Source organism: Schistocerca serialis, chromosome 7 (genome assembly GCF_023864345.2).
Source record: "Schistocerca serialis cubense isolate TAMUIC-IGC-003099 chromosome 7, iqSchSeri2.2, whole genome shotgun sequence".
NCBI classification, from domain to species: Eukaryota; Metazoa; Arthropoda; class Insecta; order Orthoptera; family Acrididae; genus Schistocerca; species Schistocerca serialis.
Genome location: NC_064644.1, coordinates 264,258,509 through 264,275,080, shown reverse-complemented (window position 1 = coordinate 264,275,080; position 16,572 = coordinate 264,258,509). Strand labels below are relative to the sequence as shown.

At 37.8% G+C, this 16,572-nt stretch overlaps 1 protein-coding gene across 3 annotated transcripts in view; it reads left to right on the top strand.

Annotated features, from left to right (window-relative positions):
• LOC126413337 (protein ABHD18) overlaps positions 1-16,572 on the top strand; it is a 189,263-nt gene that overhangs the window by 68,959 nt on the left and 103,732 nt on the right. For 2 of the 3 annotated variants that reach the window (XR_007575367.1, XM_050083248.1), the window contains exon 6: positions 1,549-1,638. The exons of the other annotated variant lie outside the window; for it this stretch is intronic. Coding sequence is in view for 1 of the 2 variants with exons in the window: in XM_050083248.1 (XP_049939205.1) it covers positions 1,549-1,638 (90 nt within the window). In the remaining variant the exon portion in view is untranslated. The remainder of the gene's footprint in view (positions 1-1,548; positions 1,639-16,572) is intronic. 3 annotated transcript variants of the gene reach the window in all.

Genomic DNA, 16,572 nt, shown 5'->3' with positions numbered 1-16,572 from the left:
ACGGGTGTTCACCTTGGTGTACAGCTGATTGGTAATCATGTCAATATAAAAAGCTGTGCAATGATTTCAGCAGAGCTGGTAAATGACATGGCTGCTTTCATGGGTGACTCTGCCGCTGATGAGGTAGGTTAAACCTGTGACAGATCAAGAGTAGGAAGTGCTGGGTGCATGCATTGGGCAGATTTGCACCTGGGTCTGCCGCAGGAATATGATCCTCGTGGTAAAGGGTTTGGATTGGGAGTGGCATAGGGGTGAAATAGGATGTTGTGGAGATTGGGTGGGTGACAGAACACCACCAGACAGCGTTCATCTCTCTCTCTCTCTCTCTCTCTCTCTCTCCCTCTCCCTCCCCCTCCCCCCCCTCCCCCCCACCCCCCACCCCACACCACCACCACCACCACCTCCATACACTACTATCCTTTACCCTTTTCTGCCTCCTCCAGGTTGCTGCTTACATCCCACATGATAGTTGCATTCCGGCCCGAGATGGTGGATGCGGTGTGCTTGCTTGTCTGTGTGAATTGTACGTGTCTCATTTATACTGATGAAGACTGTGGCCGAAAGCTTCATGTGAGTGTATTTTAATTGTGCCTGTCTTTCTTCTTCACGCTAAATAACATTCTGTCTTTTTCCACCTTGTTAATATCCCTACCTGAAGTTTCCATTGTTTTCTTTAATAAATTAATGGACTTAGAAACACTCCTAAGCATATACCAGAAACCTTTTATAGAACCAGGCATTAATGCAGTTTCCCGTTGTTTCTGAAAAATTGGATTCTGATGCTTGTAAACCATTTTTGTCATTAGTACCTAAAAATAATTTGTTTTCTGTAGAGAAGTGGTTTCTGTAACAGAATACCCACTCTTTAAACAATGTTTTACTGTGTTACAACAAACTCAGTAAACTATTGTTTTCTTATCCTTAGTTTGTGAAAATTTTCTGCAAAAACTTAATTAACTTCAAACAGTAGAGTTCTTATGCAGCATTCACAATATTCCTGAATGTTTCCTTCTTGTGGTTTTCTTTCTCTGCTCTTTCTGGGTCATACGGTCGTTAATAACATTCTTCCTTGCCTGCCTTGTTGTGTTGTAAATTGATCTGCTGCTCTCTTGTTTCTGAGACTAAGTGCTGTCTCTTGTATTATCTTTTTGCTTGTACCCACTGATGACTTACACATCGTGTGGAATGGAATATTTTAATCCCGAAGTCAGCCAATTCTGAGGAGTAAATCAGATTAGATTTGTTTGAATATGATTGTTATTCCATCAGTTGATAAGCAAGAGACCCTGTGGGCATCGTATGTGATTATACCTGCTTGATTTGCTATGAAATATCAGTTTTTTACATTTATAATTACCATGAGTCTATATGCAGGTAAGTTCATAACCTTGTAAAGTATTCTAAAGTAAAATACAGTTGAGACTGCCTTTCAGCAGCTTTTGTTAGTGCTTCCAGTAGTCATATGTCATCTTGCTAAAAAATTTATATGTTTGAACCTGTTTAATCAAATTCCAATAAATATTTAAAATGCTTTTGCATTGAAATCAGATGGCATCACTGGCAGCTACAAATTGGCCAAAGCCTATTGTACTAGTTCCTTGTCTGTCTTGGTCTACAGCATCATCTGTTTTTACTGAGGTATGTATCAACTGTGTTAATTCATGATATTTTCCAGAAGGTAACTTGTTTGAGTGTACTAAATTGATAGTATTGTTTGTCAGTATTTTGATTAATGTGTCAGTAATTATGTTGTGGCAGATAATTTCTTTGGGAACTTGTTTGTAACTGTCATATTTTTAAAAAAATAAGATATTGGTTTTTACACGTAGATGTGAGCAAGAAACTGCTATTGCTAGCACAGAATTGGTGCTATGGAAAATGATTATCTAGAAAATATGTGTGTGTGTGTGTGTGTGTGGGCGGGGGCGGGGGGGGGGAGTTGTTTGTGTGTATTTTATAAGCAGTCACATGATTTTAGAATGTGTAGCTTAACATGAAGAAATGAGCAGTGAGACAAAAAATAGATTTCAGTCTACACTCCAAAACTGTTATTTAGTAATCATAGCACTGTGTGACCACGCCCATTGCATATTCACTGTTGAGACATATTTCAAATATATTATTCAGATCCAGCCTACTTTCTGGTGTTATTTCACCTGTAAGCTGTGGTAGGATACCAGACATAAGATATTAAGTCTGCTGACCAAGCAGTGGCAGGAGGACATACATATAAAGGAAGGTTTTACATATGCAAGCTTTCAGAGCCAGTGGACTCTTCTTCTGTCAGAAGGGTTGAAGGGGAGAGAGGAGGCGTGAAGGAAAAGACCTGGACAGGCTTAGGAAAAGGGGTAGAGTTCGAAAAAGTCACCCACAACCTCAGGTCAGGGGAGACATATCAGATGGTATGAAAAGGACCAACAATTAGTCTTTTTCTTATCATCCTGTCCGGTAAGTCTCCCTTGATCTAAGATTCTGGGTGACTTTTGCGAACTCTTCCTGTTTTCCTAAACATCTCCAGTCCTTTATCTTCACCCCTCCTCCTTCCCCTTCAACTCTTCTGCCAGAATAAGGAGGCCTTGGCTCCAAAATCTTGCATAGGTAAAACTTTTTTTTGATATGTGTGTTCTCTTTCTGCTTCGTGGTGATAAGATTTTTTTTCCATCCAATTACATTATATTGTCAAAAATGGATTATTTTTCATTGTTAGACATAAGATATTGATTTAGATGCAGTAGTTCAAGAATGGGATGTCTACCAACTGAAAGTCACCTAACATATTCTGGTTCTAAAGGACATTTCAGTGTGTGGAGTTGGTCAGACAAGCAGTATGCAAAAGTCATATCAGTGAATGTGGAAATAGGCTTTGGTCTGTGAATGGTGAAAATATGTCTTTACTGGATTTTGTAACTTCATTTGAAATTCCACCCACATAATATTGCAGCAAAAATATGTAGAAAATGTTTCCTAATACAAAGAAGAAGAAATAATAAAAAGCCTAAAATATGATGACCAGACAGGGATTGAATTCAATTCCACCTAAATTTTGTATGAAATCTGAGATGCTGCTCCATCTCAAAAAACTTTTGTTCTATTTCTAATCATTTTTGCTGTTTGTTCTGTAGACTAGAAATCATTGTCAGTTTATTTGCTTTGCAGTCTCTTTGTATTGAACCAACAGCCTGGTGTTGGCAGCATCCCCCTATATTTGGTTATCTCTATTACATGCTGGTAAACAGGAGTCCAGATTTATGTAATGTTTGTGTCACAAATATTAACCAAAGGAAGGGTTATTTTATCAAATACATTTTGTTAACTTTCAGATCTTTGCAAGCAAAAGTATTTTCAAGTTATTGCATTGTGCAAAATGTTACACACACACACACACACACACACACACACACACACACACACACACACACACACACACACAAATGGGAAAGCAGATTCAGATTCAACTTTTTTTTAGCTTGATGTTTCTTTGTTCAAGTCACTAGCATCAGCAGATTGTAACAGACCAGATTCAAATTCAATAATGCAAGAGAGCATGTTGCAGTCATGTGACAAGTCAAGCATGAGAACTTCTCACCAGAATGCATTAAAATTGAAAAGTCTGACAAGTAAAATAAAAGAAATAAGCTGAGAAAAAGAATTATGTTTCAAATGATTATCAAGATAATGGAGGGACCGGACAGAGAGAAAGGAAATAGAAAATTATTTAAAAGGAACACTTTTAGTGAAGGCTGGCAACTATACACGGAGGAGAGGGAACAGAGGAGAAGGGTGAGGGGGGAGAAGGGGTGGAGGGAGGAGAAGGGGTGGAGGGAGAAGGTATGGGAAGGGGAGTTACTGTGTCATTTAGTTAAAAGCTACGAAAGTACTGAAGAAATTATTTGAAATGTTGTATAGGAAAGAGAAATGATTTTGTGTGAACTGCCCTTCATATAAAGTCAGAGATTGACCTGAGGGATGTTAGGATGATTGGTGAAGACCTGTCATTTTTATAGTGAAAGCAGGAATGAGGACAGCAAATAACAAAGTGAGTTCACAAATTGAAAATGGATCAAATCGATAAAATGCTGAAAGGAGTATTGCAGGACATAAAGAAGAAAAATTATGAAATTTAAAGTAAAAAGTGAATCATATGGAAATCTGAATGTCAGAACTAGATTATTCAAGGAGTATATAAGAAGATTAAACAAATAAAGAAGCAGAAGTTGCATTTATAGAGAGGATCCTGCGTAATTTTGCCATAGCCGTGAAATAGATAAATGCCGTTGTGTTTCAGACCAGCTCCAGATTTCTGAATTCCTTTGTATTAATAATTTTAACTGAGTTTGGCTTAGCTATGGAATTAATGGTAACTGTGGGAGTATGGTTTTTATGTTGAAGGAAGATTCTGTTCAGCAAATGTAAAATTAAGTATCTGTGGTAGTGTAGTAAGGGAAGGTGGACAGTTTGTCAATTTCTTTAAGTATAAAGGTATGTTACAGTGCTTTGTTACTCCCAGACTCAAAGAGAATATTGTAAACTGCACAATCAAATGTTTTTCGTCAAGTCACAGAAAATACCAGATAGTAATACTTTCTCATTTAAATTATGTAGAACCTGATTAATGAATTGACAAATGGCATTTGTGTTGAAAACTTAGAATTCAAACTGAGAAGAAGTATTTCACTTTGGGAGAGTTGTGTTACTGTTCTTGCCATAATAATCTTTAATAAGCAGGTAATCTGTGAAACTGGTTGGTAATTATTATTGTCTGTCTTACTATCTTTCCTGTAAAGGAATATGACAGTAGCATATTTCAGCTTGTTCAGACATATATCCCATGTCAGTGATGTACTGTATATGTCACTGAATTTATTGCATTACAAAGAACACGTTCTTAGTAATTTGCTTGAGAAATTATCAAGGCTTGATATTTTATGCTATTGAAACAGTTAATTATGCTCTTAATTTCTTTGGTGGGGAATGGATTGAATATCCGGCTGTATGTATTTATTTTCAGGTATGTTCTATTACTTTATCTCTTGAACTGTCTATGCGTATCTGCGGAGCTACTTCCAGGAAGTATTTATTAAATATGTTTACTTTATTTTCCTGAAGAGGCTTGAGGAAATGTTGTCCACGGGGGTCAAGTGAAAGTTGTTTCAACTATGTTGCAGAAGTTTTGTTGGGAAGCCCTTACACACCATCTGTATAGGCTCAGTCTCTCCCCATATTATTTCCATACTTCTGGAGCCCTGAAGAAAGATATTTGTGGCCATTGATTTGCTTTGGGCGAAGGAGTGAATGTGTGGGTATGATCAAAAGTTCCATAGCCAATAACAAACATTTTTCTATGAAGGCTTTGACCCTCTTGTCTCAGTGGGATAAATATATTACCAGTTATGGTGATTTCTCTTGAAATAATAAAAAACTACTTACTTTTTTGCCATCTGTCTCATATCACTTTGACTGCTCCCCTGTACAATGGTTATGTCAGTAATCTTAATACTTAATGTTCAGATTTAGCACTCAAGTTGACTTTGATTACTCTCAGCACACAGAAAGAAAATATTGTATCTGAATAACCTCATACAAGTATGCGGTGTGATCAAAAAGTAACAAGAATTTTTTAATTTCATCAGCTTTATACATCCAACTATCAAAATATTTTTTATCTTGTTGGTACACATGTTTCTGACCTATATTTGCATTTTCAGTTGTCTTGAATATTTAGTTTATTATTGACAGTTGAAAAGGTTACTTGTGTTTTTGAGTGCATGGCAAACACTTACTTTTGAAAAAAATTTATCAAAGAATCCCCATTAAATTTTGCTAAAAAAATGGAATAAGGTGGAGCACTGCATTTGATATGTTGACTGTACCTTGTGGTAAATCTACTACGAGTAAGACAAGAGTTTACGAAATGTATAAACATTTCAAAGAGGACTGAGAAGACATTGAAGACAACGACTGTCCTTTACACCCTAACACATCAATTACTGACGACGATATGGAAGAAATAAGGAAAATTTTTCTGGAAAATCACTGAATCACCATCAGAGAAGTTGCTGATGATGTCAGCATATCCTCTGGCTCATGCCAGACCATTCTTTTGGATGACTTGGTAATGAAATTTGTAGTGCTAAACTCTGAATTTTGTTGAATTTTGACCAAAAATGACATCACTCAGGAATTGCTGAATTAGGTTGACACTGATCCAGAACTGCTAAAGAAGATTATAATAGGTGATGAAACATGGGTATAAGGGTATGACATCAAAACCAAGGCCCCATTGTCCCAACGGAAACTGCCTGAAGAGCCAAGCCCAGAAAAATTTCTACAAGTTTGATCACATGTAAGGTGTTTCTCACTGTTTTCTTCGATTATAATGGACTAGTGCATCATGAGTTCCTGCCTTACGCTCATATGCTCAATAAGGAATACTACTTTGAAGTTATGTGCCATTTGCGTGAAGAAATCTGAAGAAAATGACCATAATAGTGGCAAAACTACTCATGGAAATTGCATCATGACAATGCTCCCACTCACACCTCAAAGCTTGTTCATGATTTTTTGGCAAAAAATTGTTATGTTGCCTCATCCACTGAATTCACCAGACATGGCCCTTGTGACTTCTTTCTATTCCTGAGACTGAAGAGAACCACGTAAGGATGTTGTTTTGCCACCATTGATAAGATAAAAACAGAATCACTGAAGCAGCTGAACACCACAACAAAAAGTGAGTTCTAGAAAAGTTGGAAAAAGTGCTGGCACAAGTGTATTATATCTGTGGGGGATTACTTTCGGGGCAAAGTTGATGCTGACAAATAAATAAAGGTTCTTTAAGAAAAACAAAAATTCCATTTACTTTTTGACCACACCTCAACAAGCCAGTTTAGACCTTGGCCAAAGGCTTTTGTTAAACATTATTTCTCATAAAATCAATCTATGTGGATACTGATAATCTCAGTATGGAGCTCATAGTTGCATCTTCGAAATTTTCTACTACTAAAGATGAATTTAAAAAAATCTGTAGAAGCTATTTGTCTAATTCTCAAAATATTTTCCTTAGTTTTGAAAGTCTCTTCAGGTTTGCTGCCTGATGCTAAAATCAACCCGATTCAATATTTCGGTGATCCAACTATTCACCATCCTCAGGAGAATGCTGCTACTGCTGATGAGTCCCATTGAGAACTGACACCAGGCTACAAATCGACGTCCTATAGAGGCCACCATACCGTACATGACGCATGCACCGCCTATCACGGTTGCTGCCCTCCAAGACTGGGTAGGTGCACTGCCCTTAGTAGAAGACCAGCGGCAACAATATATCACACTCAGGGATCATTTTTGAACACTTGGACTGGCCACACCAAAGAATGTTCTGTTTTGATATGGGATAGTACAGGATTCCACGTCCCACTGTGAGGAAACCCATTGTCTCTATTACTTAAATTATCCACCAACCTAATTTCAATTGCCTGTTTATAGACACTGTTCCAAAAACCGGAAGTGTTGGTAATTAACACAGTTTTGTCAAATTTCATACCGTGTCCCTCATTTAAGCAGTGTTCTGACACTGTTGATTTTTCATGTTTTTATAGCCTCATATGACGGCAGTGCCCTAATCTTGGAAGGTCGATGGAATACACTCTTAATGTTAAAATTCCTTTAAATTCTTTCAATCTTAAATGATATGCCCCCAGCATAAGGAATAAAGGCAACCGATCTATGTTCCTCTTCATGCTCTTCCGGTGATGGTCCAAACTCCATAGCCCGATGGATCCACTTCTCAGAGTATCCATTTTCCTTAAAAATAGCCATAAAATGCGCATTTCTTGGGTTAAACTGTCCGCATCGGAAATGGCATATGCTCTGAGTACCAAAGTCTTAAGGATGCCACTACATTGGTGTCGTGGATGACAACTCTTAGAATGCAGATACTGATCTGTGTACATCAGCTTTCGGTGAACACTGTGTCCCAAATTACCATCTGTTTTTTTGTATACCATAGTGTCCAAAAATGGAAGCATCCCGTCACGTTCAACCTCCATGGTAAATTTAATGCAGGGATCAATAAATTTACCATGGAGGTAAATTGAAAATCTGAGAGCTTAAAGTTGGAAGATAGGGTAATTAGCAGAACAGATATTACAGACAAAATATCATGCAAGAGTTAATAAGAATGGAAAGCTAAGTGCATTATACATGGTAGACATGTGAGGTGGGGGGACAAAGAAATACAAAGGACTGATGACTGTAGCAGTCTGGTCCCTTTAATACCACAAACCAACCAACAAAAAATACAAGGTGTAGACAACTAGAAGGGAGCAAAGAAAGGAATTGTCACTGAAAAGAAATGCTGAAACTGAAGAAATTAATGTAAATTTAAGGCCAGATGGATGGTGAGAACGAAGGATATGTTGTAATGCTCGTTCCCAGTAATCTCTGTCTTTCTTATTACCCTTCATTCGAACTTTAAGCTCTCAGGTTTTCAAATCTCATCAGGTGAAGTCCCCAACAGTCAGTCCTTCTTTCTCATCCCTTCTAGCAAGGGTTGTGGGTGACTTTCCCATAATTCCAGGGATATGCAGTAAATGCTGCAAAGAAGCAAACACATTTCTGCCATTATGCACTTGACATCAGAGAGAAGCACTTCACACACATATTTGTATGTAGGAGTCTGTGTGATTTCTTGCGTGGTGTCATTTTTGCTTTGTTACTTTTGTGTAATGAATGATTCACAAGTGAAAGTGTGTGTGGTGCAAGCAATGCCGGGTTATGCTGTTGTTGGCTGTAGTCCTCAGAATTGCAACACTAAATATACTGAAGTAGGTGCTCTTTGCTTTCCTTCACGATCCAAGTCTTCAAGAGATTTGGCTGTCGAAATGCTGTAGAAAAGACACTGAGAATGTTGCAAATGCTAGAATTTGTTCTCGTCACTTCAAAGATACTGATTACATTAGAGGCTTTATTTTGAAACTGCTAAATTTACAGTGGAAATGAGTGCATATGAACAATGTATTTCCATTGTCTAATTTACCTTGTAGTAGTACCACCAGTGCAACAGAAGGAACGTTTCAGCAAACATGAAATACGTTGGAAAAGCACAGAGAACAGAATGACCTCCTCCATGCCAACCATAATTAATTCCAAAAATACAGATCATGTGAAACTCAATTTGCTCCTTTCTCACATGACATATTGAAGATGAAAGTTATATATCAAGGCAATGAGGTACCTGCAGTATTTTCCATTTTCAGAAAAGCATTTGACTCAGTACCTCACCTATGCTTATTATCAAAAGTGTGATAGTATGGTGTATCAAGTGAAATTCATGACAAGATTGAATATTTTTTTAATAGGGAGGAAGTAGCAAGTTACCTTGGATGGAGAGTCATTGGCATATGTAGAACCTCTATTTATGGGTTCTTCCAGCGTTTCTTAGTAGAAAAGTTCCATATTTAAGGTAGAATAACAAGTAAACTGTTTTTGTTCTAATGATCTTCAGGAAACAACAGAATAGCATCTGCAAGGGACACTAATTCTTAGGTAACCAAACATTATAGGCAAAGATACAATCCACTTTCACAGAATGTTGTGCACCAAACTTCTTGGTTTATTTTTAATTTTTTTAAATTACTTTTTACACTGTGTACAATATTAAACACAATAAATAATTAAAATACACAGCATTACAGTATTGCAAGTTATATGGTTATGATGATATAGTTTGGGACTCATGGGAGTTGTGACATTGGTTGACAACTGTCTAACTGAGCACTGCTCACTCATGTTGTGCAACAAACATTTTTTAAATTGTAAATTACAGTTAATGCAATAGACAATATTAAACACAGTACATGATTGAAATACAGAATATTACATTATTACAAGGTATACTGTTGTAATGTTGATTACGGCAAAGCATTCGATACTCTCGAACACCCAAACATACTTCAAGCACTAAGAAACCAAGGAGTAGAAGCAAAATACATAAAATTGCGAAGAAACATTCAAAACCACAGCTTCGCTAGAGCTAAAACCTGAAACAGGTGAACCTTTCCGCGTGGAAAGAGGAGTTAGACAAGGGGATCCAATCTTCCCAAAACTATTTACCTGCATGCTGGAGGACATATTCAGGAAACTATAATGGAATAAGAAAGACTGAATATGCCTCAACAACAAGAGACTAACAAATTTGAGGTTTGCTGGCAGCATAGTCCTCTTTGCCAAAAGTGCAGTGGAAGTGCAATCAATGCTCCAGGAGCTTAACACACAAAGCAAGATGGCATTACTCACAATGAACAAATCTAAAATGCGAGTAGTGACAAATGGATTAGAAACCCCAATATACCTTGAAGGAACGGAACTAATGTATGCATCACAATACACATACCTAGGCCAAATAATTTCCTTTAACAACAAAATGGAAAAAGAAATAAAACGAAGAGTTTCCTTAGCTTGGAAAGCTAGACAGAACTCTGAATAGTAGGCTCAAAATGGAAGCACTTGAAAGTTACATTTTTCCAGTGTTATTATATGGATGTCAGACATGGGCTCTCAAAGCCAAAGAGAGAAACACTCTACAGGTATGCCAAAGGAAAATGCATTTCTCTGAAAGGCAGTATATCGAACACCTCAATACACAAGATGTCAGCAACAATAGACATAGCGCAACAGACTACTAAGACCAAATGGAAATGGGACGGCCATGTGGTGAGGCTGCAAGATGACAGATGGATGGCACGAGCTACCACATGGAACCCCTACAATGATGAGAGACTCTTAGGAAGACCAAGACGCAAATGGTTGGACTTATTCAGAAAACAAGCAGGAAGACAGTGGACCAGTGTAGCCAGAAACAGAAAGGAATGGAAACAACTAGAACTACAACTAAGTGATCAAGTGTAATTCAGTGTGTAGTGTGTATTAAGTGCGGTACCATCTTATGCGGACTAGCCCACTGCGTTGAGTCTTTAAAAGCAGCCACCACTTCTTGTTGGAGGCCTTTGCCCTCAAGGGAAAGCATAGGATATTTTCATTTATTCATTTTCACTCAGTCGTTTCATTCATTCATTCATTCAATATTAAAGTTTGTAAGGTAAGCAAGGTAAGGAATATGGAATTCTGTGTAGAAGTATGTGCATCATGTGAAGCTTGAAAATGGGGGTGTTCTCCGCTGTAACTGATCATTTAGAACCAACTAGGGATTTTATACTAAATGTTTGTTTATGTCAAGTGGTTCTAACAGAGTTGGATTTCTTCCTTTTTTGGCTATATGTAGCACTTCTGTGTGGACTGGTATCTGTATCCAGCCTTCAGTATATGTTTGGTAAATGTAGAGACTGACTCATGTAATCTTCAGCTGCATTCATGTTCGATCAGCCTAGTTTCTATAGCCTTGCCTGTTTGGCCAATATACAGTTTGTTGAAATCATTGCAAGTGATTTTATGAACACCACTGTTACTTATTATTGTGGCCAAGATAGATACGAAGCCCACACCTACTACAGTAGTACAAGTTTATATGCCAACTAGCTCTGCAGATGACGAAGAAATTGAAGAAATGTATGATGAAATAAAAGAAATTATTCAGATTGTGAAGGGAGACAAAAATTTAATAGTCATGGGTGACTGGAATTCGAGTGTAGGAAAAGGGAGAGAAGGAAACATAGTAGGTGAATATGGATTGGGGGACAGAAATGAAAGAGGAAGCCGCCTGGTATAATTTTGCACAGAGCACAACATAATCCTAACTAACACTTGGTTTAAGAATCATGAAAGAAGGTTGTATACATGGAAGAACCCTGGAGATACTAAAAGGTATCAGATAGATTATATAATGGTAAGACAGAGATTTAGGAACCAGGTTTTAAATTGTAAGACATTTCCAGGGGCAGATGTGGACTCTGACCGCAATCTAATGGTTATGACCTGTAGATTAAAACTGAAGAAGCTGCAAAAAGGTGGGAATTTAAGGAGATGGGACCTGGATAAACTAAAAGAACCGGAGGTTGTACAGAGATTCAGGGAGAGGATAAGGGAGCAATTGACAGGAATGGGGGAAATAAATACAGTAGAAGAAGAATGGGTAGCTTTGAGGGATGAAGTAGTGAAGGCAGCAGAGGATCAAGTAGGTAAAAAGACGAGGGCTAGTAGAAATCCTTGGGTAACAGAAGAAATATTGAATTTAATTGATGAAAGGAGAAAATATAAAAATGCAGTAAGTGAAACAGGCAAAAAGGAATACAAACGTCTCAAAAATGAGATCGACAGGAAGTGCAAAATGGCTAAGCAGGGATGGCTAGAGGACAAATGTAAGGATGTAGAGGCCTATCTCACTAGGGGTAAGATAGATACCGCCTACAGGAAAATTAGAGAGACCTTTGGAGATAAGAGAACGACTTGTATGAATATCAAGAGCTCAGATGGAAACCCAGTTCTAAGCAAAGAAGGGAAAGCAGAAAGGTGGAAGGAGTATATAGAGGGTCCATACAAGGGCGATGTACTTGAGGACAATATTATGGAAATGGAAGAGGATGTAGATGAAGATGAAATGGGAGATATGATACTGCGTGAAGAGTTTGACAGAGCACTGAAAGACCTGAGTCGAAACAAGGCCCCTGGAGTAGACAATATTCCATTGGAACTACTGACGGCCGTGGGAGAGCCAGTCCTGACAAAACTCTACCATCTGGTGAGCAAGATGTATGAAACAGGCGAAATACCCTCAGACTTCAAGAAGAATATAATAATTCCAATCCCAAAGAAAGCAGGTGTTGACAGATGTGAAAATTACCGAACTATCAGCTTAATAAGTCACAGCTGCAAAATACTAACGCGAATTCTTTACAGACGAATGGAAAAACTGGTAGAGGCCAACCTCGGGGAAGATCAGTTTGGATTCCGTAGAGACACTGGAACACGTGAGGCAATACTGACCTTACGACTTATGTTAGAAGAAAGATTAAGGAAAGGCAAACCTACGTTTGTAGGATTTGTAGACTTAGAGAAAGCTTTTGACAATGTTGACTGGAATACTCTCTTTCAAATTCTAAAGGTGGCAGGGGTAAAATACAGGGAGCGAAAGGCTATTTACAATTTGTACAGAAACCAGATGGCAGTTATAAGAGTCGAGGGACATGAAAGGGAAGCAGTGGTTGGGAAGGGAGTAAGACAGGGTTGTAGCCTCTCCCCGATGTTGTTCAATCTGTATATTGAGCAAGCAGTAAAGGAAACAAAAGAAAAATTCGGAGTAGGTATTAAAATTCATGGAGAAGAAATAAAAACTTTGAGGTTCGCCGATGACATTGTAATTCTGTCAGAGACAGCAAAGGACTTGGAAGAGCAGTTGAATGGAATGGACAGTGTCTTGAAAGGAGGATATAAGATGAATATCAACAAAAGCAAAACAAGGATAATGGAATGTAGTCTAATTAAGTCGGGTGATGCTGAGGGAATTAGATTAGGAAATGAGGCACTTAAAGTAGTAAAGGAGTTTTGCTATTTGGGGAGCAAAATAACTGATGATGGTCGAAGTAGAGAGGATATAAAATGTAGGCTGACAATGGCAAGGAAAGCGTTTCTGAAGAAGAGAAATTTGTTAACATCCAGTATTGATGTAAGTGTCAGGAAGTCATTTCTGAAAGTATTTGTATGGAGTGTAGCCATGTATGGAAGTGAAACATGGACGATAAATAGTTTGGACAAGAAGAGAATAGAAGCTTTCGAAATGTGGTGCTACAGAAGAATGCTGAAGATTAGATGGATAGATCACGTAACTAATGAGGAAGTATTGAATAGGATTGGGGAGAAGAGAAGTTTGTGGCACAACTTGACCAGAAGAAGGGATCGGTTGGTAGGACATGTTCTGAGGCATCAAGGGATCACCAATTTAGTATTGGAGGGCAGCGTGGAGGGTAAAAATCGTAGAGGGAGACCAAGAGATAAATACACTAAGCAGATTCAGAAGGATGTAGGTTGCAGTAGGTACTGGGAGATGAAAAAGCTTGCACAGGATAGAGTAGCATGGAGAGCTGCATCAAACCAGTCTCAGGACTGAAGACCACAACAACAACAACAACAACTGTTACTTAATAAATCTGCTTTGTCCTTGCTGTTGAATAAGATGTGAGCTGTAGTGCCTCTTACATAACATGAAGTTTTACAAGTTGTAAGAGTTTGGTTAATTTGTTGGAAAGCTTTCCTAAATATGAGATAGTACACCAGTTGGTTTTAAATATGACTGTTACTGCAAGGCGGCATTCACATAGGGCAGCATTTTTCTTCTTTTTGTATGTCCATCCTGGTCTTGGGGACCATGGCTGTTCACTATTGTAAGAAAATGAAACGCCTACAGCCGTCCTTATGGTCTTATTTATTGTGTAGGTTTCTTCTTTGTTTCTTATGTAGAATGTTGTCAGTTAACTGAGGGTTACAGCCATTGTTAGGTACAATACATTGAACGGTGTCTATTCTATTTTTAAATTGTGTTTTGACCATGGTATGCATGTAAGACATCGTGAAATAGAAGGGAGCATGTTTGTGTGCTATTAGGTTTTGTGGACAAGAGCATATTACAGTGTCTGTGGTTGTGGGTTTTTTTGTAAATTTTGAAACTGTGTGTATTTTTACATTGAGGCCTATGAAGTTGAAGGATTTTTCACCACTCTCTATGTTGAACTGTATGTCTTTGTGTTGTGAGTTTAGGTGTTCTGGGAATGTGTTCAGATGTCTTTTGGTACCAGTCCACAGACATGAGTTTAGGTGTTCTAGGAATATGTTCAGATGTCTTTTGGTACCAGTCCATAGACAGAGTACATCATCTACCAATATTTGATATTATCACTAAGAATTTAATTTTAGGAACTGTTTTTCAAAATGGTCCACAGAAATTTCAGCTAGAAGAGGACTGAGGGGAGACTCTATTGCCAAGCCATCTAGCTGTGTGTATAGAGTATCTTCAATGAAAATAATTTTGTAATAACAACAAAATTATTTTCAGTTTGAAGATACTCTACACAATATATAATTTTGTAATAACGAACTGGACTAAGGGGTTGCAAAGAAGGGCAGCACGAATAGTCACAGGGTTGTTCAACGCATGGGAGGGTGTCATGAAGATGCTGAAAGAAATAAACTGGCGGACACTTGAAAACAGATGCAAACTACCCCGTGAAAACCTACTCAGAAAGTATCTAGAACCAACTTGAAATGACGGATCTAGGAACATATTATGAGCCCCTATGTATTTTTCCCATGGGGGTCTTATGCAAAGATGCATTTAAGCAGTCACTCTTTCCACAATTCATTATGTGAATGGAATGGGAAAAAGCCCTAACAATTGGTACAGTGAGACATGTCCACAGCCATGCATTTCGGTGGTTCACAGAGAATAGATTTAGACATAGATGTAAATGTAGGAAAGCTTTCACCACAGAAGAAGGCTGCTGCTAAATGTACAGTACAGGAGAAGCTATTTGTAATAATTCAGACAAAGCCAGTTTACAGAATTCCATAGTGATTTTATACCAAAGAAATGCTCACCTTAAAAATGTGGATGAAACTGCAAGTGTGTAATAAAGATCTTTGTAGTCAGTTGTCATGAAGAAAGTAATAAAAATGCACTTGTATCTCATGAAATTAATTGAATACTGGTCAAAATATTTTCACTCTGTCAAATCGGATATTTGTTATAGAGTCAAAATGGGCTTGATGGGTCGAAGAGTACATATCCAAGTTTAGTACTTAATGCATCACTGCACAAAAAAATTACAGTTTTCTCAGTGAAAAAACTTGGATAACCTGTACCTGCAGTGTCAGTCTTGTGTTCTTGGATGAATCGTAGTTTCAATTGCCAGTTAGGGATTTTGAATCATGTTTTAACTGTTGTTGTTGTTGTTGTTGTTGTGATCTTGAGTCCAAAGATTGGTTTGATGCAGCTCTCTATATTACTATATCCTGTTCAAGGCTCTTTATCTCCAAGTATCTACTGCAACCTACATTCCTCTGTATCTGCTTACTGTGTTCATCTCTTGCTCTCCTTCTATGATTTTTACCCCCACATTTCCCTCCAGTACTAAATCGGTGATCTCTTGATGCCTCAGAATGTGTCCTACCAACTGATCCCTTCTTTTAGTCAGGTTGTACTACAAATTTCTCTTCTCCCCAATTCTGTTCAGTAGCTACTCAGTAGTTACATGATCTACCCACCCAATCTTCAGTATTCTCCTGTAACACCACATTTCAAATGCTTGTATTCTCTTCTTATCTAAACTGTTTATTGTCCATGTTTGACTTCCATGCATGACTACACTCCATAGAAATATTTTCAAAAAGGACTTGCTCGCACTTAAATCTGTACTCAGTTTTAACAAATTCCTCTTCATCAGAAATACTTTTCTTACTGTTGTCAGTCTACATTTTATATCCTCCCTACTTTGCCAACATCAATTATTTTGCTCCTCAAATAACTTTAAGTGTCTCATTTCCTAATCTAATTCCTTCAGTGTCACCTGATTTAATTTGACTACATTCCATTATCCTCATTTTGCTTTTGTTGTTGATCATCTTTATCTCCTC